We start from the raw sequence: 26,181 nt of genomic DNA, 5'->3' as shown, positions 1-26,181 counted from the left end.
TGCTGTTAAATCCACAATGTATTTTACACTAATAACTTAAGTTTTAAAGGATCTATTTCACAAATATGAAAACATTTTTAGAATAACAAGCATTAGTAATGACTGAGGGTGCTGAAAATGGTCATTAGTTCACCTAGGAAGAGTAAAACAAAGTTAACATTTCATGTGCTCTAAAGCAGTGGTTCTCTACAGCAGCCATATGGCCCCCAGGAGGGCATGCTTGACTTTGTAAGGGCCACAAATAAAAAAAAAAAACAAGCAATTGGGGGTCACATGAGCCATAAGTTTACTGCTTAAATTAAATATTACTAAAATACATAAGTAAAAAAGCAATAGTATATGTAATTTAGTTGGAACCCTGAATGAAATGATTGGGTAAGTATGTTAGATGAGGCAGCATCTAAAGAAGTGATCTGAGGCAGAGTGGAAGGGCTTTGGCTCATTTGTGCTTTGGCGATAACAGTTCGAGGTGAGGTAAGTCACCTGTGAGGAATAGAAACAGGTAGTATGTGTGTGAGGCCAATGTTCTGTACTGGGTGTCAGATGTGGGAAGTTCGGGAGAGTCCCAGCTTCCCGGATGGCCACATCTGCGTCAGGTGCATGAAGCTGCAGCTCCTTGGGGACTGGATTAGGGAACTGGAGATGCAGCTTGATGGCCTTCGTAAGGTCAGGGAAAGCGAGGAGGTAATAGGGAGGAGCTATAGGTAAGTACTTTCACCAGGAACTTGGGAGACAGATAAGTGGGTAACAGTCAGAAGAGGGAAGGGCAAGAGTCAGATACTAGAGAGTACCCCTTAACAGTAAGTACTCCAGTTTGAGTACTGTTGGGGAGGGAGGGACCTACCTGGGGGAAGTAACAGCGGCCGAGCCTCTGGCACAGAGTCTGGCCCAGTGGCTCAGAAAGGCAGGGAAAGGAAGAGGATGGCAGCAGTGGTAGGGGACTCTATAGTTAGGGGGTCAGACAGGCGATTCTGTGGATGCAGGAAAGAAACACAGATGGTAGTCTGCCTCCCAGGTGCCAGGGTCCGGGATGTTACTGATTGCGTTAATGTTATCATGTTACATATTGGTACCAACCACATAGGTAGGAAAAGGGAGGTGGTTCTGAAAAGAGACTACAGGGAGTTAGGAAGGAAGTTGAGAAGCAGGACCTCAAAGGTAGTAATCTTGGGATTACTGCCTGTGCCACGTGACAGTGAGTGTAGGAATACAGTGAGGTGGAGGTATAAATTTGTGGCTGAGGGATTGAAGCAGGGGCCAGAGATTCAGATTTCTAGATCATTGGGACCTCATTTGGGACAGGCGTGTACAAAATGGATAGGTTGCTCTTGAATCCCAGGAGGACCAATATCCTGGCGGGGAGGTTTGCTGGGGAGAATTTAAACTAGAATTACTGGGGAGTGGGAACCGAACTGAAGAGACGAAGGAAGGGGCGGTTGGCTCACAAATAGAGAAAGCTTAGAGACAGTGAGCGAGGGAAGATAGATGGGTGATAGAGAAGGGATACTCTCAGACCGATGGCTTGAGATGGGTCTATTTTAACGCAAGAAGCATCATGAATGAGGCGGATAAGATTAGAGCATGGATCAGTACTTGGAGCTATGATGTTGTGGCCATTACAAAGACTTGGGTGGCTCAGGGGCAGGAATGGTTGCTTAGAGTGCCAGGCTTTAGATGTTTCAGAAAGGACAGGGAGGGGGCAGAAGAGGTGGGGGCGGGGCACTGCTGATCAGAGATAGTGTCATGGCTGCAGAAAAGGAGGAAGTCATGGAGGGATTGTCTACGGAGTCTCTGTGGGTGGAAGTTAGGAACAGGAAGGGGTCAATAACCATATAGCAATTACCGCACAGAAACAGGCCATCTTGGCCCTTCTAGTCCATTCCGAATGTTTACTCTCTCCTAGTCCCACCTACCTGCACTCCGCCCATAACCCTCCATTCCTTTCCTGCCCATATACCTATCCAATTTTTTTTTAAATGACAATACCGAATCTGCCTCTACCACTTCTACTGGAAGCTTGTTCCACATAGCTACCACTCTCTGAGTAAAGAAATTCCCCCTCGTGTTACCCCTAAACTTTTGACCCTTAATTTTCAACTCGTGTCCTCTTGTTTGCATCTCCCCTACTCTCAATGGAAAAAGCCTATCCACGTCAACTCGATCTATCCCCCTCATAATTTTAAATACCTCTATCAAGTCCCCCCTCAACCTTCTACGCTCCAAAGAATAAAGACCTAACTTTTTTCAGCCTTTCTCTGTAACTTAGGTGCTGAAACCCAGGTGACATTCTAGTAAATCTCCTCTGTACTCTCTCTAATTTGTTGACACCTTTCCTATAATTCAGTGACCAGAACTGTACACAATACTCCAAATTCGGCCTCACCAATGCCTTGTACAATTTTAACATTACATCCCAACTCCTATACTCAATGCTCTGATTTATAAAGATAACTCTAATTATAAAGATAATAACTCTACTGGGTGTTCTTAATAGGCCAGCCAATAGTAACAAGGAATTTGAGGAACAGAGAGGGAAACAGATTCTGGAAAGGTGTAATAATAACAGGGTTGTCATGGTGGGAGATTTTAATTTCCCAAATATTGATTGGCATCTCTCGAGAGCAAGGGGTTTAGATGGGGTGGAGTTTGTTAGGTGTGTTCAGGAAGGTTTCCTTTCACAATAGGTAGATATGCTTACAAGAGGAGAGGTTGTACTTGATCTGGCATTGGTCAGGTGTCAGGTCTCTCAGTGGGAGAGCATTTTGGAAATAGTGATCACAATTCTATCTCCTTTACCATAGCATCGTAGAGGGATAGGAACAGACAAGTTAGGAAAGCATTTGGTTGGAGTAAGGGGAAGTTTGAAGCTATTAGGCAGGAACTTGGAAACATAAATTGGAAACAGATGTTTTCAGGGAAATTTATGGCAGAAATGTAGCAAATGTGCAGGAGATACTGGAACATACCAATGAGACGGAAAGGACGGTAGGGTACAGGAACCGTGGTGTACATAGGCTGTTGAAAATCTAGTCGAAAAGAAAAGCTTACGAAAGGTTCAAAAACTAGTTAATAATAGAGATCTAGAAGATTATATGGCTGGCAGAAAGGAGTTTAAGAATGAAATTAGGAGAGCCCGAAGGGACCGTGAGAAGGCTTTGGCAAGCAGGATTAAGGAAAACCCCAAGGCATTCTACAAGAATGTGAAGAACAATAGGATAAAACATGAGAGAATAGGAGCAATCAAGTGTGACAGTGGAAAAGTGTGTATGGAACTGGAGGAGATAAGAGGTCCTTAATGAATACTTTGCTTCAGTATTCACTACGGAAAAGGATCTTGGTGATTGTAGGGATAATTTACAGTGGATTGAAAAGCTTGAGCATATAGACGTTAAGAAAGAGGATGTGCTGGAGCTTTTGGAAAGCATTAAGTTGGATAAGTCTCCGGAACTGGACAGGATGTACTCAGCCTACTGTGGGAGGTGAGGGAAGAGATTGCTGATCCTCTGGCGATGATCTTTGCATCATCAATAAGGAGAGGTTCCAGAGGATTGGAGGGCTGCAGATGTTGTTCCTTTATTCAAGAAAGGGAGTAGAGATAGCCCAGGAAATTATAGATCAGTGAGTCTTACTTCAGTGGTTGGTAAGTTGATGGAAAAATCCTGAGAGGCAGGATTTATGAACATTTAGAGAGGCATAATATGATTCGGAATAGTCAGTATGGCTTTGTCAAGGGCAGGTCATGCCTTATGAGCCTTGTTGAATTTTTTGAGGAATTGACTAAACATGTTGATGAAGGTAGAGCAGTAGATGTAGTGTATATGGATTTCAACAAGGCATTTGTTAAAGTACCCCATGCAAGGCTTATTGAGAAAGTAAGGAGGCATGGGATCCAAGGGGACCTTGCTTTGTGGATCCAGAATTGGCTTGCCCACAGACGTCAAAGAGTGGTTGTAGACGGGTCATATTCTGCATGGAGGTCGGTGACTGGTGGTGTGCCTCAGGGATCTGTAGAGGGATGGGTTAGTAAATTTGCTGATGACTCAAAGGTTGGGGGGGGTGTTGTGGATAGTGTGGAGGGCTGTCAGAGGTTACAGCGAGACATCAATAGGATGCAAGACTGGGCTGAGAAGTGGCAGATGGAGCTCAACTCAGATAAGTGTGTGGTTGTTCATTTTGGTAGGTCAAATATGATGGCAGAATATAGTATTAATGGCAAGACTCTTGGCAGTGTGGAGGATCAGAAGGATCTTGGGTCAGAGTCCATAGGCCACTCCAAGCTGCTACGCAGGTTGACTCTGTGGTTAAGAAGATATACGGTGCATTGGCCTTCATCAACTGTGGGATTGAGTTCAAGAGCGGAGAAGTAATGTTGCAGCTATATAGGACCCTGGTCAGACCCCACTTGGAGTACTGTGCTCAGTTCTGGTAGCCTCACTACAGGAAGGATGTGGAAACCATAGAAAGAGTGCAGAGGAGATTTACAAGGATGTTTCCTGGATTGGGGAGCATGCCCTATGAGAATAGGTTGAGTGAACTCGGCCTTTTCTCCTTGGAGCGGCAGAGGATGAGAGGTGACCTGATAGAGGTGTATAAGATGATGTGAAGCATTGATCATGTGGATAGACAGAGGCTTTTTCCCAGGGCTGAAATGGTTAGCACGAAAGGGCATAGTTTTAAAGTGCTTGGAAGTAGGTACAGAGGAGATGTCAGGGTTAAGTATTTTTACGCAGAGAGTGGTGAGTGCATGGAATGGGCCGCTGGCTACGGTGGTAGAGGCGGATACGATAGGGTCTTTTAAGAGACTCCTGGATAGGTACAAGGAGCTTAGAAAAATAGTGGGCTATGGGTAACCCTAGGTAATTTCTAAAGTAAGTAAATGTTCGGCACAGCATTGTGGGCAGAAAGGCCTGTATTATGCTATAGTTTTTCTATGTTTCTAAAACAGCTTGGCCTCTGTGTGTATGTGTGTGGCTGTGGCATGTCAATTGATATTTCTGCTTGAGCACACACAAATCACTGTTCACACCCTGCAGGGTAGCCCTGAGAGTCCCTCTCTACATCCACCCCCAAATCTCTGATTATACAGTGAGCAGGCAGGCGTCACCCAGCGGGATACCCTGCAATGTGCTCTACCAGCTGGTGATTGTAGATAATTACATGTTAATGGGAACCAGCCTCATCTCTTTCCAACTGAAAGACTGTTAGAGGTTGCCAGGTTTTCCATATCAAAACCTTTATCAGAAGGGATGTTAAATGGAAAGCCTCGCATGGCGGTATTGTAGTACTCTAACCAAACCTGTTTTGAATATCGGGAACAAACTGAGAATTGGATGGGGCTGTCTGCAGCAAGGCCAATAAGCAAGTCCGCAGCAGGAGCTGGTTACATTTGTCTTCTATTGACCCATCCTTGTTATAATACCTATAAACGTGACATGACGGCTGCAGTTACTACAACGGGGTCATCTGCCCCAAACAGCTAAACTGCAGAGAGGCAAGAACACGTGACGTCTGCTACTGCACCACCACCTACCACTGCAACTGCCATTACATCCCTGATACTTATATTTTGAAAGGAGTTTCATTCAGTTTTCTTGGTGAGTACAAGGTCTTTATTGACACATAAAATTTGCATATACAATAGCATTTTTAAAAATACTTGGCTAGAATTTAAATTATTTTGAATTTCAAAGTTCAGTATTTTTAACAAATACTGCCTAAATGTCATTTTATTTTTACATCTCTATTCCAATACTGATACTTTTTCCACTTGTAATTATATTTATTGTAATTATTTTACTAATTTTTTATAGAGCCTACTCACACAATTGTATTGTTACTGTTTGTTCATTTAATATATATATAAATTTTTAAAAATTTATATAAGATTAACCATGGCTACTGCAGCAAAGGAAAATGTTAGCAATAGGTATATGGTGGAATTTAAGGTGGGGGATATATGGGAGGCAAGATTTAAGGGTCGGCACAACATTGTGGGCTGAAGGGCCTGTAACGTGCTGTACTATTCTATGTTCTATATTCCATTGAGTGCCTTCCACCGGGTTTTTTTCCATCCCCACAGAACAAAAAGATGTCTGATTTGTAAGACTACACTTCCAAATTAAAACTTGTGGCCATATATGCTGAGAAGGAAATAAAGCATCCAAGTCAGAGCTTTGAAATTATTTTATTTTTCATATACACCAGTAATGTTATATTTAAAATATAATAACATCTAAAACCTGTTCAAATGTAAATATTGACTGTATATTAGAATAGTTACTAAGTTGACCAAAAAAACTTTAGCAATTAACGGAGACTATGGAGGGTAGGGGTCACAGAGGTAAATGAAAGTCACTGGTCCATGAGCATAAAAAGTTTGAGAACCACTGCTCTAATGGAGGATTCGAGCAAAGTGGATGGTAACTTGCAGGTAGCTTGTGTTTCACAGTGCAGGTACAGATGTGCAGATATTGCTACTAGATGTACATATGAAGTAATATGAGCTCGGAATCTAGCTGCCATTCGTACTGGAAAAAGTGTCAAACTTTTTTTGCTTTGATACTATAACAGTATTTTTGATACTATGACAGTTTGTTTGAAAAAAGAGAGATCAACCACAAAGTTTTGGTTAATATTACATGGAATATTTTGATGACCATCTATAATCTTGTAGTTTTTGCTGGTACCATTAAATTTTTAAACCACCTGTGATTTAACTTTTCAGACTAAGTTTGAAAAGAGAAGCTATTTAACCTATACAAATTCTTTACTTGTTTTTAAATCCGTCTGTATTGTTAGAAATTGTACAGAACAAGCTAGGTTAGTGATGCTTATAGCTCAGAGCCCTCTGTTCAAGTCTGCTGTTCAATTCCCACTTCAGAGACCACAGTACAAAAATTATGGCTGATATCCATTGCATTTACAAAGAGGTGCACAGTTTTGTAAATGCTATTCCTTTTGGATGAGACAATGAACAAATTCAATTTATTTTCTTACATGTGCATAATAGATCCCATGGGAACCTTTAAATCTTGTGTTCTTTCCAGAGTTGCTGCCTGACCTGCTGAGTGTTATCGGGCATTATCTTATACTGCCAGTGTCCTAGCTGATAATTATCTCTCAATTATTTTCAGTGTAAAGCAAATTATTAGATCATTACCGCATTGCTGTTTGTGGGATCTTGTTGTGCTGAAATTGGATATTCCACCATTGCAACAATTGTATCTTTAAAATGATCTATTTGCTGTAAAGGTGCTATACACAGGAACAGCAGTTTCCCATCTTTTAATGCTGCATTGCGATTTTTCAGAAGAATCCTCATCCAGGTCCATTTAAACATTATTTGAGAAATCTTAAGCATTTTATTCCAGTTACGCTCCCAACCAAAACTGCCGACAAGCATCAGGAAATTACTAGTACAAATATTTATAAGAACTCATCAAATATTTTGCAAACACATTGTTCAAAACTGTTAATGAAGATTAAGACTAGAAGTTCAATTTCAACTAACATTTTATGAGTCTGCTTGCTAACATGATAATAACATATAAATGAGTATCAATATTTTCAAGGAATATGCAAGATGCCAACAAATTAGGTTGTTGTGTAATTTTGTTTAAATATAGATACACTATCATTATTTTATTCATGGCTTGTACTACAATATTTCATTATCATCTGAGTGTTTGGTTTGGTGCCAAGACTGTGCAATGTCTGTACAGGCAGTCCCTGGGTTATGTCTGAGTTCCGTTCCTGAGTCCGTCTTTAAGTCGGATTTGTACGTACGTCGGAACAAATACATCCGGTATTATTTAGCGTCAGTTAGTCAAACGTTTGTCTTAGTATATAGTATATATTTTACCTTTCTATGCATATAAAACACTTAAGAAACGTATGTATTCCAATAATTAAACCACTGCATTGCTTAGTAATAATTGTAGCTTTCATCGGGGCAGGGCCTTTCAAATGCTCCATTATTCTCACTTTATCCTTTAAAATTGTTCTGCTCGTTGACCGACTGTAGCCTAATGCTTTTCCAATGACTGATGGCATTTCACCTCTTTCCAAACACTATTATTTCCATTTTATTTTCAATTGCGATTGCTTCCCGTTAATGGAACAGAAACACTGCGGGCGGCAGATCCCGACCTCCGCCGGCTCCCGAGGTCTGCTGGGTCTTAAAGACCACCGCACACCATCAACAGAACAGAAACACTGTGGGTGGTGGGTCCCGAGGTCCACTCGGTCCTAAGGACCACCACACTGAGACAGGCTAAATGGGACAAGTGGGAGCTGTGCTGGGTTTGGGTATTTGATCCTCCACAATATTCCGCGTGGGAATTTAAACTGGAGGTGGCTGTGTTGTTTTTTTTTTTAAGCGGTTGAGTTGCGAGCTGTAAATCAACCCGACACAGATGGTACGGGAGTCACTGGATCGACAACAACCCGGCACGGGAGCAGTCTGTCAATGGATCGAACTCGCGAACATCCGTTCTCCAGCCTGGCGCTGACCTCACTGCGCCACCAGCCTACTGGAACGGTGGGGGGGGGGTCAGGGTGAATCTTACTAAAAACAATTTAAGCCAAATACAAAATTTAAAACTCAGCAATGACTTAAAATGGCAGACGGCGTCGCGATCCGACTTAAAATGGCGGACTGCGTTCTCCTTCCTCGGTTCGTAAGTACAAGTTGCCTGTAAGTCGGACGTTCATAACTCGGGGACTGCCTGTAATTGGAGTTTATTAGCTCAAGTTTTTTTTAGTGAGGTCTGATCATGAGTTGAAAATGACCCGTTGAAACTAGCTTTTATTAAGTGTTCTGAGAAATGTTTAGTAAAGGTTGCATCTAATGCAAGCTGATATTTGTAATAAGAACAAAAAATACTGGAAAAAACTCTAGTTAGGGAGCAGATGTGAAAAATGAGGAATAGTTAACAATATAAAGATTTGAGTCAAGGAGAGGGGAAAGAAGAACACAAGGCATTAAGAATGGTGAGAAATTAATTGATTCAACTGGTGGTGCATGTCAAATGAAGATGGTAATAAGGCAGATCTAAGACCATGACACAAAAAATAGCAGAATCATTACAGTAAATTTTTGGAGAAAAGGTAAAACTGACATTGAAATCTGTATTGAATCCAAAAGTAGGAAAGGTGCTGACTCAATTAATTAGTTGATCTTCCTTGAATGTTCATTAGAGGAATGTAGAATCTGAGATTGCAGAGGGTAAGAGATTAAAGTGATAAGTGACTGGCATTAGGTTCACAAATTTTTTTAAAAATAGGTGCAAATAAAATAGGTGAAAAAAGCAATCATCAAACTCCTAATGCGGTCTCCAGCACTGTAGAGTTCTCAAAACTGAAACCTTTGCAATTAAATCACTGTTTTGGACTGCAAAGAACCAGACCTTCAGCCCACAACGTTGTGCCAAATCATAAGACCACAAGCTATAGGAGGAAAATAAGGCCATTTGGCCCATCAAGTCTGCTCTGCCATTTCATCATGGCTGATCCAATTTTCCTCTTAGCCTCAATCTCCCTGTTATCCCTTTATGTCTTGACTAATCAAGAATCTATGAAACTCTATCTTAAATATACACAAAGACTTGGCCTCCACAGCTGCCTGTGGCAAAGAATTCCACAGATTTACAACTTTCTGACTAAAGAAATTCCTCCTCACTTCCATTCTAAAACAACTCCCTCTATTCTGAAGCTGTGTCATCTGGTCTTAGACACTCCCACCATAGGAAACCTCCACTCTATCAAGGCCTTTCACCATTCAATAGGTTCCAATTGAGGTCACCCCTCATTCTTTTGAATCCTAGTAAATAAAGGCCCAGAGCCATCTAACATTCTTCATATGACAAGCTATTCAATCCTGCAATCATTTTCGTGAAACTCCTTTGAACCCTATCCAGTTTCAGCACATTCTTTCTAAAATGAGGCCCAAATCTGATCACAGTGCTCCGTGAGGCCTCACTAGTGCTTTACAGTCTCAACATTACATCCTTGCTTTTGTATTCTAGTCCTCTTGAAATTTTTGCATTTGCTTTCCTAACCACAGACTCGGCCTTAAAATTAAACTTTAGGGAATCCTGCATAAGGACTCCCAAGTCCGTAAGCACCTCAGATTTTAGTATTTTTTATTTAGACAATAATCAATCCTGTCATTTCTTCTACCAAAGTGCATGACCATGCATTTCCTGATGCTGTATTCCATCTGCCATTTCTTTGCCCATTCTCTTAATCTCTCTAGGTACTTCTGTAGCCTTTCTATTTCCTCGAAACTACCTGCTCCTCCACCTATCTTCATATTGTCTGCAAACTTTTCAACAAAGCCATCAATTCCATCATTGAAATCATTGACATAAAACGTAGGAAGAATTGGTCCCAACACAGACCCTCTGGAACACCACTAGTCATGGCAGCCAACCAGAAAAGGCTCCCTTTATTCCCATTCTTTGCATCCTGCCAATCAGCCACTGCTTTATCTATGCTAGCATTTTTCCCATAATACCACTCAAGGAAGGTCAACTAATTGACTGAGTCAGCACTTTTCCTACTTTGGATTCAATACAGATTTCCTCTAATTCCTGCTTGTTAAGCAGCCTCATGTAGCACCTTGTCAAAGGCCATCTGAAACTCCAAGTACACAATATCAACCGATTCTCCTTTGTCTATCCTTGTTATTTCTTCAAACCAAATAAATTAGTAATCAAATGGCCAACTAAGCTAATCACTTATGCCTACACAATGACCATATCTTTCTATTTTCCTTGTATTCACATGCCAATTCACTATAAATGTCTCTTAAAAGTTCCCAATATATCTGCCTCTACCATCCACCCTGGGCAGTATATTCCAGGCATCCACCACGCTCTGTGCCTGTAATATATATAACTTACATCTTCATGTCTCCTTTAAAATTACCTGCTCTTACTTAAATGTGTTAACTCTGGTATTTGATGTTTCACCGTTGGAAGTAGGCAAAGATAAAGTGAACCCTATCCTGATGGTTCTGAGAAGAGAAAGGATGGGAGCAGTTGTACAGAAAGTGAAATAGACATGGCCAAGTACTACAGTGGAAAAGGATCTTTGACTGAGCTGAAAAGGAAGACTTAATTAGATACATTGGAAGAGTCATTATCATGTGGATGTGACTGTACAGATACCTAAGATCAATAAACGTTACCACAGCCAGTAATATAAATTTGGAGGAATCAAAGGAAAAATGGCTCTTTTTGGACAAAAACTAAAAACAGAAAATTGCTTTGACAGGTACATTTACTTTTCTTCTGTAGATGGTGCCTGGCCTGCTGAGTGTCTATACCCTTTCCTATTTTTATTTCAGATTTACAGCATCTGCAGTTTCTATTTTTAATCTGAGAACATGTTTAGTCAGCAGAAGAAGGTGTGGTATTGAATGAAGGCAATTTAAATGTCAAATCGAGGAAAAATCAGAAGGCTCTTTGGTTGAATTGAATTGACTTCTTGCATCTTTCACAGACATGAGAAATAAAAACCATTACGTTACGTCTCCATCTAAATGTGCAATGTGCAATCGCAGTAATTCATAATAAATAGAACAGTCAATGTAATATAGAGCACACTCAAATCAGCATGAGTTCATCAGTCTGATGGCCCGGTGGAAGAATCTGTCCCAGAGCCCGTTGGTCCTGGCTTTTATGCTGCGGTACCGTTTCTTTGGATGGTAGCAGCTGGAACAGTTTGTGGTTGGGGTGACTCAGGTCCCAATGATCCTTTGGGTCTTATTTACACACCTGTCTTTGTAAATGCCTGAATCTTGGGAGGTTCATATCTACAGATGCGCTGGGCTGTCCGCACCACTCTCTGCAGAGTCCTGTGATTAAGGGAAGTACAGTTCCCATGCCAGGTAGTGATGCAGCCAGTCAGGATGCTCTCAATTGTGTCCCTGTAGAAAGTTCTTTGGATTTGGGGGCCCACACCAAACTTCCTCAACCGTCCGCCCTGGTAAAAGAAAGAACCTAAAGATGAATTGAGATTCCCAATGATGTGGTTAAACCTGGAGTTTGTTTTACAACTAAGTTTGAATTTATAATTTTTCTTATTCAGTATAGACTGTCACCAGCATGATAATATGTAGCTGAAAGGATAAGGTTCTTTTTCAGAAATGTTATCATCATTTAGCTTCAACATCTTTCCAGTACATGTTCTCTCATCTTTTTCAGACATACTGAATGATGCTGTCTTTGATGAGGACCATGATGAAGTAGTTATTGTGAAGGATATCGAAATGTTTTCACTTTGTGAGCATCATTTAGTTCCATTTTTTGGCAAGGTTAGTATACAGTTTAAAAAATCTACGATCAGTTAATATGGTCCTCAATACACTGTTAAGAGCGCAAGGCAAAGGCATTTGGAGCATCATTAGCTTTTGGAATTACTCCCAGTTCCTTCATTCTGTAACCTTTTGCAAATATTAATAAATATATTAATATAGTTGATATGCATTCTCTTTACACTGCTGTCTCTGCTAGGGAATTCATTTAATATCCTAATTTTACTGAATTGATTTTTTTTATTCGTAAGGTAACTTTCTGGTCAACTAATGAAAATAATTCTTCCTTAACTTTTATCAAACTTTTGACAATTTTAAATCCATTAATCTTCAGCATTCATGGAAAGGCTTCCTATCTTTATGGGGTAGAATGTATCCTTGTGTAACTTTTCTCTGTGGAAACCATTCCATGGATTAGACTTCTGTCCTAAAGTAGGGCGATGAAACGAAACAAAACTATTCAGATTTCAGCTCTGTGCATATTTTCTCTTCAGTAGAATTATATTCTTCCCCAAAAATTGTTTGAATTCCTGTACAAGATGAAGAAAGAAAACTGATGGTTAAATACCTCTGAAGCATAAAACTTTAAATAAAATCAGAGTTTCCAAAGAACAATCCAGTCCTGAAAAAATACCTTGAGCCTTCAAACCTCAATAACTTGTGAATAAGTTTATTTTCTCCAACATCACAATTGTCTATACAGTGGGTGATCTGAAATACTTCTATGTAAACAAGAATCAAATATAACATGCCATAGATCTATTATTTAACCAGCTGTATCATGAATTATTGAATTGGAATGCTCCTCACTTCCAATTGCTACATAACCTTCCTGTTCTGAGTATTTCCAGAATTATCTATTTTAATTAGTTTTTGAGCATCAGCAGTATTTTCATTTTTATGTGCTTGTGTTATAAGACCATAAGACATAGGAGCAGAATTAGGCCATTTGGCCCATCGAGTCTGTTCCACCATTCAATCATGACAGATCCATTTTCTCCTCCTCAGCCCCACTCTCTGGCCTTCTCCCCGTAATCTTTGATGCCATTGTCTGTATTCATATCTGCCTTTTATATCTCATCACCAATTACTAGTCACAGTAATATTTTGCCTTTTCTTGCAGTGTTGTCATTTTGTATCACTCTTTCAGCCAATGGAAAAGCTTTTATCAGCCTTGCTACAGCAAGAATATAATACCATTTTAAATTAATTGAGGGCAAAGCAATGTGAGACTTTTTTCCTATTCTTATTTACTTCTCACTTGCAGGTACACATAGGTTACCTACCAAATAAAAAGGTGGTTGGACTAAGCAAACTAGCAAGGTAGGTAAACCGTAAATCAAATTTCTCACATTAAGCTTAAGCTTTTTATTGCCTTAGTTTATCCTTTGTGCACAAGAAAATTATGGAAAATCTAACAGAAGGTTTGAAATAATGTTTATGACAAATCCTATTTAATTAAAACAGAACACCAAATTACAAATACAGTACAAGGCAGATGCATAGTGATTGAAACTTGAGCCCTTGTATCATTACAGAGGCCTCTACATTCACCAGTGTTTGAGGTGATTCCTCTGGCAATGGAAAGATGAAAATTAACCCAATAATCCAGTTAAAGTCTCTGTGATACCTGCCAAACCCTGTAGTTTATTGCTCTGTTTCTTTTTCTACTTGATTTGCTCCAATTTGCTATGAATTTGGTACTTCAACAATTGTTAGCTTTTTGAATATTTAAAAAATTGAAGGACAAGTGATTAATGAAGGAAAGTGGTGCTAAATTTTTTTAATCTGCCATTTTTATCTCTAAGGGTGGAGCATCTAGGTGGCTTGCTGGTTTAATTTTTTTTTTGTTCTCCATTGTCTGGAATTGCATCAATATTCGAAAAATGCTGAATCTTGTTAAATGAGGTTAAACAGGATTTGGCTCATGGGGAAGAGTGATATATTAAGTAGTAAGATTATGGAAACGACCTTTATGATTAGAAATTACTCTCTGAACCAAGATTGTGTTGGAACAAAGTAAAGTAATTAGTCATTTTCCTCTGCCATTTCTGCAGCAAACTAACTGACATAAAGGATGAAATTAGGTAAAGTTAGGAGAACCAGCTACTTCCACTCTTTGCTCTTGCCCAGTCCCCAGCATCCTCCTTCCACAACTGTCAGACCAATTCTGACAGTAGTTTGGTTTAGACCATAAGACGGGAGCAGAAATAGGCCATTCAAAAAATTCCTCCTTGCCACTGTTCTGAATGTCGAGGCTGTGGCCACCAGTTCTGGATACCCCCATCAGAGGAAACATCCTCTCCACATCCACCCTATCTAGTCCTTTTAAGATAAAATCTTATGGCGTTACAGGAAAGATACTGGCATGGATAACGGAATGGCTGACTGGCAGGAGACAATGAGTGGGAATAAAAGGGGCCTTTTCTGGTTGGCTGCCAGTGACTAGTGGTATTCTTCAGGGGTCAGTATTGGGACCACTACTTATCACACTGTTTGTCAGCGTCTTAGATAATGGAATTGATGGCTTTGCAGCAAAGTTTGTGGATGATACAAAGATAGGTGGAGGGGTAGGTAGTGCTGAGGAAGCAAAATGATTACTGCAGGACTTGGACCAATTGAAAGAAAGGGCAAAAACGTGGCAAATGGAATACAGTGTTGGGAAATGTATGATAATGCATTTTGGTAAAAGGAACAATAGTGGAGACTATTGTCTAAATGGGAGAAGGTTCAACCACCAGAGGTGCAGAGGGAGTTGAGTCCTTGTGCAAGACTCCCAGAAGGTTAACTTACAGGTTGAATCTGTGGTAAGGAAGGCAAATGCAATGTTGACATTTATGTCAAGGGGAATAGAATATAAAAGCAAGGACATAATACTGAGCCTTTATAAGATACTAGCCAGGCCACACTTGGAGTATTGTCAGCAGTTTTGGGTCCCATATCTCATAAAGGATGCGTTGTCATTGGAGAGAGTCTGGAGGAGGTTCATGAGGATGATTCCGGGAATGACAGGGTTAACATATGAGGTGCGTTTAGCAGCTTTAGGCCTGTACTAAAGCTGAATTTAGCAGAATGCGGGGGGATCTCATTGAAACCTACTGAATGTTGAAAGGACTAGATAAGATGGATGTGGAGAGTATGTTTCCTATGGTGGGAGTATCCAGAATTAGAGGCACAGCCTCAAAATTGAGGGCCGACCCTTTAGCACAGAGGTAAGGATGATTTTTTTTTTAGCCAGACAGTAGTAAATCTGTGGAATGCTCTGCCACAGACTGCAGTGGAGGCCAAGTCCATAAATATATGTAAGGCGAAAGTTGATAGTTTCTTGATCAATCAGGGCATCAAAGGATATGATGAGAAGGCAGGTGTATGGGGCTGAGCGGGATCAGTTGTGATTGAATGGCAGAGCAGGCCTGATGGGCTGAATGGCCTAATTCTACTCCAATGTTTATGGTCTTGTAAAGTACCTATTAAGTTCATCTGATATTTCTTTGTCCTCCATCACTACCTCACCAGCATCATTTTCCAGTAGTCCATTATCAACTCTCACCTCACTTTTACTCTTTATATAACTGAAAAAAACCTTTGGTATCCTGTTTGATATTATTGGCTAGTCTGCCCTCGTATTTAATCTTTTTCCATTTTATAACTTTTTTTGCTGCCTTTTTTTGGATTTTAATCTTCCCAGTCATCCAACTTCCCACTCACTTTTGCTACCTTATATGCCTTTCCTTGGCTTTTACCCAGTCCCTAACGTCCTTTGTCAGCCACTGTTGCCTACCCCTGCCATTTGAGAACTTCTTCCTCTGTGGGACATATCTATCCTGCACCTTTGAACTATTCCCAGATACTTCAGCCATCTCTGCTCTGTCATCATCCCTGCCAGTATCCTCCTCCAATACACATGGGCAAGCTCCCTTCTCATACCCCTGTAATTCCCTTTATTCCATTGCAATACTGACACATGTGAGTCATGCTTCTCCCCCTCAGATTGCAGTATGAATTCAATCATGTTATGATTACAGCCTCCTAAGGATTCCTTTACATTATGCTCCCTAATTAGATCTGGGTTATTAAACAACACCCTGTCTAAGATAGCCTTTCCTTCAGCAGGCTCAAGCACAAGCTGCTCTAAAAAGCCTCTCGTATACATTCAACAAATTCCCTCATTTATAGGAGCTTGGATCTTTTCTGTTTAGGTGACAAGTGATCATCACAAATGTTTTGTCTTTAGCATTTTAGATAAAAATTTTCATGTTGCAGTGATGAACAAAGAGTTGTGTTTCAGTTAATTCTGTTCAATGTATTTCACCTTAATTTCCTGTTGTCTTGTTAACCTGAAACAATTAATAAATGTAATTTGGTGAGAGTGCCTATAGGTGTCTTATCAATTAGCAATTAACACTGAGGTAGGAGAAAAATGAGGTAATTTAGTGCTAAATTGAATGCAAGTGTCTATTTAATAAAAAGACAATAGATGCACTTCTTTCTAACATTCTCTCTTGTCTCTCATTGGGAGTTCATAGCAATTTAGAACTCAAATCCAAAAGGTTATGTAGCATATGAAAGCTTGCTCTTTTTAATTATTCAAGTGAAATTGATAGCAGATGGCAAATCATCTGGCAAATTTGGAAGTGACCTGAATATAAATGATTTGCTCATTTTTCTGGACCACTGTTACTGTACAAATATGTACAGCCAGATGCCAGTGGCTAACCTCAAGCCAACTTGGAATGTCTCTGTGCCCGAAGAGAGCTGAATTTGATATTCATTGTTTCTTCGCTCAAAAACATTTAACTAAAAGCTATCAAATCTACAGGTTATGCCCAGGACCTTCTGAACCTTGCAATTCAGTCTTACTGATCATTAGGCAGCAATTCTAAATGTAGCCAAGGTGTCAAATAATTATTGTCACAATCAATTACTAATGTTCCCTCATTAATAATTCTTCAATATTTCAATGTGAGGAAAATATGATTCCATTCTATTTTAATTTTCCTTTTTCACCTTTTGAGTCAATTGTAATCTCCACCAATTTTCACCTGAAACATATTCTAGATTTGCACAGGAATCCCGTGTATCTCAGGTTCAGATGGACAAACTGACATGGTTTCTCAGTGCTGCATGATGATTTGAATTGATTTTTGGATTGCAACATTTTGAAGGAAGCATATAAATGAATTGTCAAAAATAAGTCTCTGCATGGAATCCTTTAATTAGGTCATTGATGAACATTGAACAATAGTATAGGCCCTTCAGCCAATGATGTGGTGCTGACCTTTAAATCTACTCTAACATCAATCCAATGCTTCCCTTTGATTTAGTTCTGTCATCCATGAGACTATCGAAGAGTCTCTTAAATGCCCCTAACATATCTGCCTCTGCCACCAGCACTGGCAGCACATTCCAGTGACTCATCACTCCCTTTAAAAATGTTTTTTGATACATTGTACTGTTAATGTTGTTATAATAGAACATGGATAAGTACAACACAGAAACATGCCCTTCAGCTTGTGATATCTATGTCAACCACAATGCCAATTGATTAATCCCATCTGCCTGCACATGGTCTCCATCCCTCCATTCCCTGCCTGTTCATGTGCCCCTTTAGATGCCTCTTAAATACAGCTGTTACAATTACTTCAACAATTTTCCTAGCAGTGTATTCCAGGAACCTACCATTGTGTCTCTTAGAAACTTGACTCAAATATTCTTTGAATTTTCCCCTGAGCTTAAATTTCAATCTAACATTTGACATTTCCATCCTATCTATTTCCAGTCCGACCATCTACCCATCCAGGCCTCTCATATCCTGGGCCCAACATATTGATACAATCATGTTGATTAGTACCAAGAGGATGATTGTATTGAACGCTGAGCTGTAACAGCAGCCTGACGTAGATATTACTGTTGTCCAGGTGACTAAAGGATGAGATTGCATCTGCTGTAGATCTATTGTGGCAGTAGGCAAATTTCAGCAGGTTCAGGTCCTTGTTTAGGTAGGAGTTAATTCTGGCTATGACCAACCTCTCAAATCATAGCAGATGTGAGTGCAAATGATTGATGTTCATTGAGACAGCTGACCTTGCACTTCTTGACAATTGGTAGGACTGCTGTCTTATTGAAGCAGATGAGAACCTCTGACTGCATTAGAGAGAGATTGAAGATGAAAAACCTATTTTAATATTGCAAATTTTAAAATAAGCATTTATTTTAATTTTTACAACTATACAGTTTTTATCAGTGAACCCTCTGAAATATGGCTTCTGAAGTTTGGTTATTTTACACTTGCACTTAGTAGTAATCCACCATGCTAGAATGTAACAAGAGGATACTTTTTTTCTTAACAGAATTGTTGAAATCTACAGTAGAAGACTTCAAGGTATTCAGTTCACTTTTTTTTTGTTTCCTCAATGTGCTTTTACTAATTATCATAAATTATTGACTTTAATTCCTTCTCAAATCCATGACATAACATATCAGTATAATAAATTTCAGCTTAAATTGCCAGGAGTCATACCCTATTTGCAACATTCAGGTTGGGGAGAGGGAAACCTTTTAAATTTTTGACATGGGTCAACAATCATTTATCTAGTACACATCCCTTCCTGATGGTTTCACGTATTCATTTGGTAATGCCAGGTATACCAGCCAATTAGGAACAGATGTGTTGACAATTCAAGAATTTAGCTTGAATATCCTAACAAATCTAATTTGTTAACAAATTTTCACATGCATTCTCTGTGTTTCTATTCCCTTCTTCCAAATAGTATACATCAAATATGTCCTTAAATACAATGCTTACAAGTTTGCTATGATTATGATACATTTATACATAGTGAACCAGAGAATATTTTCCTTTTGATCTCTGGTCATCCACATGATTTAAATGTATAAATGCCTTTATGACAGACGTTTAGAGTAATTTTGATGTGGTTTCAATATCCAACTCAAATCTTCCCTTGTATTAGTAGTTCTAAATGAGTTAACTCATTCTTTAGCTATTCAAAATGTATAAGTCTGTTTATTAATGATTTTTAAAAAATCGTTGTGTTGGAGGTGAGCACTGACAACTTTTCCTACATTTGTTCATTGTAGTTCAAGAACGGTTGACCAAGCAAATTGCTGTAGCCATCACAGAGGCTTTGAAACCAGCTGGAGTAGCTGTTGTAATAGAAGCCACGTAAGCACTCCTTTAATTTAGGCACATATATCGTTGTATGGTGACCCTGCTTTTATGAGGTGCCAGAGTTGTATACTGAAAAAGTAAATTATTTTGATGTTTGCAAAATTTTCTAAAGTAGCTTACAAGCGTTGAATGCGTTTTGTAGGAGCCATGCATCTGTTTTCTATTTGCATTGTGTTCTGTGTTGCCTGTTTATTATGGTAATACAGAGCAGAGGCTGAACAGTGCAATGTTGAAGGTCAAATTGCTGGAGGAAGTGAGAAATTAAACTTACTGGGAAAGCTCTGGTGACTAGAATTGATAATGTTCAAAAGTATTATAATAAAATTAAGAAGATTAATGATTTAATACCATTAATTAGAAGCTTCCTGGTACAAGAAGAGCAAAATATCTTGCAAGTGCAATCTCATTTGGAAGATTTGAAAAATCTTTGTGAAGATGTTGCTCAGCAGCATAACTTGTCTTTAATCCTATCTCAGAGCAAGATAAACAAACCAAAAGCTTTGCAAATATTGACACTCTTATTAATACAGTTCTTTGACTTCTGGAACAGTATTATTGGATTGATCAGAGGGCATGTCATACAAAGATAACAACCCAGGTAGCTAGCAGCGACATTGGTTTTAGAATTGCTGCTGCATTCTGTCAACAAAAGATTTCGACAGACACACCAAATGAACATCAGCATCCCATACGACCATAAGATATAGGAGCAGAATTAGATGACTTGGCTCATTGAGTCTTCTCTGCCATTTCATCATGGCTGATCCATTTCCCTCTCTGACCCAGTCTCCTGCCTTCACCCCCTATCCCTTAATGCCCTGTCTAATCAAGAACCTATCAACCTCTGCCTTAAATATACCCAATGAATTGGCCTCCACAGCCGCCTGTGGCAAAGAATTCCACAGATCCATCACCCTCTCACTAAAGAAATTCCTCATCTCCATTCTAAATGACTGTCCCTCTATTCTGAGGCTGTGGTCTTAGACTCCCCCACCATAGGAAACATCTCCACGTTCACTAAATTGTGGCCTTTCAACATTCGATAGGTTTCAGAGAGATTTTCTCCCCCACCCCCACCCTCCCTGTTCTTCTAATCTCTGGAGTGCACAGGCCCAGAGCCATCAAATGCTACTCATATGATTAGCCTTTCATTCCCAGAACCATTTGAACCTCCTTTAAACTCTCTCCAATGTCAGCACATTCTTTCTTAGGTAAGGGGTTCACATTGCTCCAAGTGAGGCCTCACTAATGCCTTATAAAGCCTCAACATTACATCCTTGCTTTTAAATTCCAGTGCCCTAAAAATGAATGCTTACATCACATTTGCCTTCCTCAACACCACCTCAATCTGCAAATGAACCTTTAGAGAATCATGCACAAGGACTCCCACGACCCTTTGCACCTCAGATTTTTAAACTTTTTCTCCATTTAGAAAATAGTCTATGCAATTCCGATGTGTTGGCAAAATTAGAGCGCAGCATGTGATAAGTAATGATTCCTGCTGTGTGCTTTGGGTGGAACACAGTTTGGAATGGTCATTGCTTACTGTAAGCTCTATAGTGTGGTGTTCGCCTTAGATTTTGGCACTTGGTTCTGTTGAAATGCCAAAGTATTTCAATTGCTAACATCAGAATTAAATGCCATTGCTTTGTCTGGTTTGCATGCTTGGAAAACAACAAGAGCCAAGCTGGAAGCAGTGACCTTGGAATCAGGACTAAAAGAGAAAGTATTTATAAAGCCACAGGGCATGTTTTGACCACATATAAAGCCGATGATTTTCGGGATGAGGTACACCTTGAAGACAGTGCATCTAATGTGCATGCAGGAAGTCTTATTTTGATAGCAGAGCATCCCGTGCATCTGATACCTCCTAGCATACATTGGAACAGAGGGTGATTTAACTGAGTTATGCGCGAGACAACAAATGTTGAGGGATAAGCGTGCATTGTTTGAACAAGAGGAGCAGATGGAAGAACAGATATGAAGAAAGATGGAGCAGCTTAAAATGCAGGAAAAAAAATTGCAGACAAGATGGCCAAAGTGAAAGCCCTGAAGGCTTCAAGTGCTGTGGGTGCTAAATGTGCTCCAGCAGGATAGTTCTATGGTGAGAGCTCTGATGTTGACATGGCACAGAGAAAATCCAATATACTCAATGGAAATGTGGATACATTTGTTCCTCAAATGTCTGAGGCACAAGCTTGGACCCCAGGGATTTGGTGTTCACTCTCAACCTGCACCAAGGAGGCACTCTGAACCTATGTCATACCCAATAGCACAAGGTGCTTCTGAGAACATTAATTTACAGTGTAGTGACAGTTGTGTTTCAGGTGATAAAAATCTAACTAGTGCACTGGAGGCCATAAGGACGCAAAAGGAAATAACAAGCTTTGGAATGAAACAACAATGCATTGCACCTCTGCCTAAAAGACAGATTCAAATCTTTAATGGTGATCCATTGCAGTGTCATTCATTTATGAGGGCTTTCAAGAAGATCATTAAAGGAATGACTGATGACTACGGCAACTGTCTCTATTTTTCTCAAACAGTTCACCAGAGGTTACCCCAAAGATCTTGTCAAATGCTGCCAGCAAGCCGGATTGGAGCAAGATTATTGAAAAGCCCAAGGATGTTGCCTGGAATGGGGAGCATGCCTTATGAGAATAGGTTGAGTGAACTCGGCCTTTTCTCCTTGGAGCGACAGAGGATGAGAGGTGACCTGATAGAGGTGTATAAGATGATGTGAAGCATTGATAGTGTGGATAGTCAGAGGCTTTTTCCCAGGGCTGAAATGGTTAGCATGAAAGGGCACAGTTTTAAGGTACTTGGAAGTAGGTACAGAGGAGATGTCAGAGATACGTTTTTTACGCAGAGAGTGGTGAGTGCATGGAATGGGCTGCCAGCAGCAGTGGTGGAGGCGGAAATGATAGAGTTTTTTAAGAGACTCCTGGATGGCTACATGGAGCTTAGAAAAATAGAGGACTATGGATAAAACCTAGGTAGTTCTAAGGTAGGGACATGTTCGGCACAGCTTTGTGGGCCGAAGGGCTTGTATTGTGTTGTATGTTTTCTATGTTTCTATGTTTAAGCTTTACCACAGGAACATTTTCGTGATGAGTACAAAATTGCTGCAGCCTACGTGGAAAAGGCTCTTTTTTGGCTGCATATCAAGTCCGAAGACATGAAAGCTCTTCAAGACCAGTCTTTTTCTTAGAGGTCTTTGCAATGCCATGAAAGAAATGCAGGACATGTGTGAGATGGACATGCCTGCTAATATGATGGTTGTACTATTGAAATTGCCCTTGTAGTGTTCTCGCACAGGTGTAAAAAAACCTCTGAACTAAACACACAGTATAAACCGAGTCAATGAGGCGTGGTCTCAGTAAGATTAACCGTTTACTGTTCACTCTTTCACATTAACGTATGGTGAAAACTGTTGATGAAACAATACAAAATATATACAGTATTTCCTTCTTGGCATCACATTTATATCATAAATACTTGCAAAAGTAAAACTACAACAACTATATTACATTAAAGTGCAACATACAGTCAAAATCTACCTACGCCATGGACTGGCTTTAAATACATCAACACAAACTATCCGCAACTCTTTAAATAATAAAGAACATAAACTTTATCAACCATCATTACTTTTAACAGAATCAGCGTTAACATTTTTACTTCAACATATCGATTATCTTATGAACTTACGGCGTTGCTTCTCTGATGTTTCTAGTGCGTAGAAAGAACTTTTCTCGCGCTGATCCTGCACACACAACCCCCTCCTTCCCGTTTCTCCAAACCGGTATTTTCCCACAAGATGCAGCGAAACCGGGTGTGACATCATCGCATGCCGTGATACATCACAGACAACGAATTTACTTTAAACAACCTTAGCTTTAATTAAAAAATAATTACAAACGAATTACTAAAGCGAAAATATACTAAACAAATATCTTAAAGGCAACACGGCCCTATATGCTTCGGGATAAATGGAGAACGGTTGTCTGTGAACTGCAGGAAAATTGCAATGGTAAGGTTACTTCCACTAACATTGATTTTATCGAAAGACAAGTAACGATTGTTACACACACTGTGTTTGTAATGTCCTGGTAACTAATGGCCTTACCAGGGCTGGTGATCATGATTGTAAACTCTCTATAATTCCAGTTCAGCTGAAGTCCAAGAGTAACAAGACGGTGCTTACATATGCTTTCCCAGACCAAGGAAGTACATAGAAACATAGAAAATAGGTGCAGGAGTACAGTTAGACGAGAAGCTAGACTGGACTGCCAACACAGATGCCTTGTGCAGGAAGGCACAGAGTCGACTGTACTTCCTAAGAAGGTTGGCGTCATTCAATGTCTGTAGTGAGATGCTGAAGATGTTCTATAGGTCAGTTGTGGAGAGCGCCCTCTTCTTTGTGGTGGCGTGTTGGGGAGGAAGCATTAAGAAGAGGGATGCCTCACGTCTTAATAAGCTGATAAGGAAGGCGGGCTCTGTCGTGGGCAAAGTACCGGAGGGTTTAACATCGGTAGCTGAGCGAAGGGCGCTGAGTAGGCTACGGTCAATTATGGATAACTCTGAACATCCTCTACATAGCACCATCCAGAGACAGAGAAGCAGTTTCAGCGACAGGTTACTATCGATGCAATGCTCCTCAGACAGGATGAAGAGGTCAATACTCCCCAATGCCATTAGGCTTTACAATTCTACCGCCAGGACTTAAGAACTTTTTAAAAGCTATTATTAATGCTTTTTGAGATAGTGATTTAGATGCATATCATATTTTTTACTGAGTTAAGTATTGTATGTAATTAGTTTTGCTACAACAAGTGTATGGGACATTGGAAAAAAAGTTGAATTTCCCCATGGGGATGAATAAAGTATCTATCTATCTATCTATCTATCATTCGGCCCTTCGAGCCTGCACCACCATTCAGTATGATCATGGCTGATCATCCAACTCAGAACCCTGTACCTGCTTTCTCTCCATACCCCTGATCCCTTTAGCCACAAGGGCCATATCTAACTCGCTCTTAAATATAGCCAATGAACTGGCCTGAACTGTTTCCTGTGGCAGAGAATTCCACAGATTCACCACTCTCTGTGTGAAGAAGTTTTTCCTCATCTTGGTCCTAAAAGGCTTTCCCTTTATCCTTAAACTGTGACCCCTCATTCTGGACTTCTCCAACATCGGGAACAATCTTCCTACATCTAGCCTGTCCAATCCCTTTAGAATATTATACGTTTCAATTAGATCCCCCCTCAATCTTCTAAATTCCAGCGAGTATAAGCCTAGTTGATCCAGTCTTTCTTCATATGAAAGTCCTGCCATCCCAGGAATCAATCTGGTGAACCTTCTTTGTACTCCCTCTATGGCAAGAATGTCTTTCCTCAGATTAGGGGACCAAAACTGCACACAATGTTCCAGGTGTGGTCTCACCAAGGCCTTGTACAACTGCAGTAGAACTTCCCTGCTCCTGTACTCGAATCCTCTTGCTATGAATGCCAACATACCATTCATCTGCTGTACCTGCATGCCCACTTTCAGTGACTGGTGTACAATGACACCCAAGTCTCGTTGTACCTCCCCTTTTCCTAATCGGCCACCATTCAGATAATAATCTGTTTTCCTGTTCTTGCCACCAAAGTGGATAACCTCACATTTATCCACATTAAGTTGCATCTACCATGAATTTGCCCACTCACCAACCTATCCAAGTCACCCTGCATCCTCTTAGCATCCTCCTCACAGCTAACACTGCCGCCCAGCTTCGTGTCATCCGCAAACTTGGAGATGCTGCATTTAATTCCCTCGTCTAAATCATTAATATATATTGTAAACAACTGGAGTCCCAGCACTGAGCCTCGTGGTACCCCACTAGTCACTGCAGTGTTCTGTACAGTGAGCCTCATGAAGAAGCTCAGACTGACAGGAAAAAGAACACGAGCAAGAGAAAACCTGCAGTTGCTGGAAATCCAAACAACACACACAAAATGCTAGAGGAACTCAGCAGGCCAGGCAGCATCTATGGAACAGTTGACGTTTTGGGCTAAGACCCTTCATCAGGATTGGAAAAAAGATGAGCAGTCAGAGTAAGGAAGTTGGGGGAGGAAGAACCACAAGGGGATAGGTGAAACTGGAGGGGTGAAGTAAAGAGCGCGGTGGTAGATTGGTGAAAGAGATACAGAGCTAGGAGAGGACAGACGACCATGGAAGAAAGAACGGGGAGGACCACCAGAGGGAGGTGTTAGGCAGGCAAGGAGAGAGAGGGAGATGGGAATGGGGAATGTTAAGGGGTGGAGGCTTTACCGGAAGTGCGAGGAATCGATGTTAGTGCCATCAGGTTAGAGGCTACCCAGACGGAATATAAGTTGTTGCTCCTCCAAAAAGAACACGTGTTCTCTTGCGCACCATGGGTCAAGAGAAGGTTGTGAGTAGCTACTTCATTTCAGGATTGGAAGTAGCTGGCTTAGGTAGTACAAACTATTGTGAACTGACTAACATCTTTATGCAGGAAAGCATTCCTGTCCACAAAGGGAATATTCCTCCTCAAAGGGATCTTCAGGAATGGTCTCACCTGAGGCATATTCATTTGCTAGAAATTGATTCAGAAATCAAGCTGCTGAATATGCCTAAAGCATTTGAGCCATTGAAAGTGATTTGCAG

General features: G+C 40.3%; 1 protein-coding gene across 2 annotated transcripts in view; it reads left to right on the top strand.

Annotated features, from left to right (window-relative positions):
* gch2 (GTP cyclohydrolase 2) overlaps nucleotides 1-26,181 on the top strand; it is a 53,272-nt gene that overhangs the window by 9,975 nt on the left and 17,116 nt on the right. For both annotated transcript variants that reach the window (XM_073050694.1, XM_073050693.1), the window contains exons 2-5: nucleotides 12,210-12,319; nucleotides 13,587-13,642; nucleotides 18,670-18,701; nucleotides 19,418-19,502. In XM_073050694.1, the coding sequence (XP_072906795.1) occupies nucleotides 12,210-12,319; nucleotides 13,587-13,642; nucleotides 18,670-18,701; nucleotides 19,418-19,502 (283 nt within the window). The remainder of the gene's footprint in view (nucleotides 1-12,209; nucleotides 12,320-13,586; nucleotides 13,643-18,669; nucleotides 18,702-19,417; nucleotides 19,503-26,181) is intronic.

This window comes from Hemitrygon akajei, chromosome 7, assembly GCF_048418815.1.
Source record: "Hemitrygon akajei chromosome 7, sHemAka1.3, whole genome shotgun sequence".
NCBI classification, from domain to species: Eukaryota; Metazoa; Chordata; class Chondrichthyes; order Myliobatiformes; family Dasyatidae; genus Hemitrygon; species Hemitrygon akajei.
The sequence above is the reverse complement of the archived record's forward strand: the minus strand, read 5'-3'. Positions and strand labels throughout refer to the sequence as shown.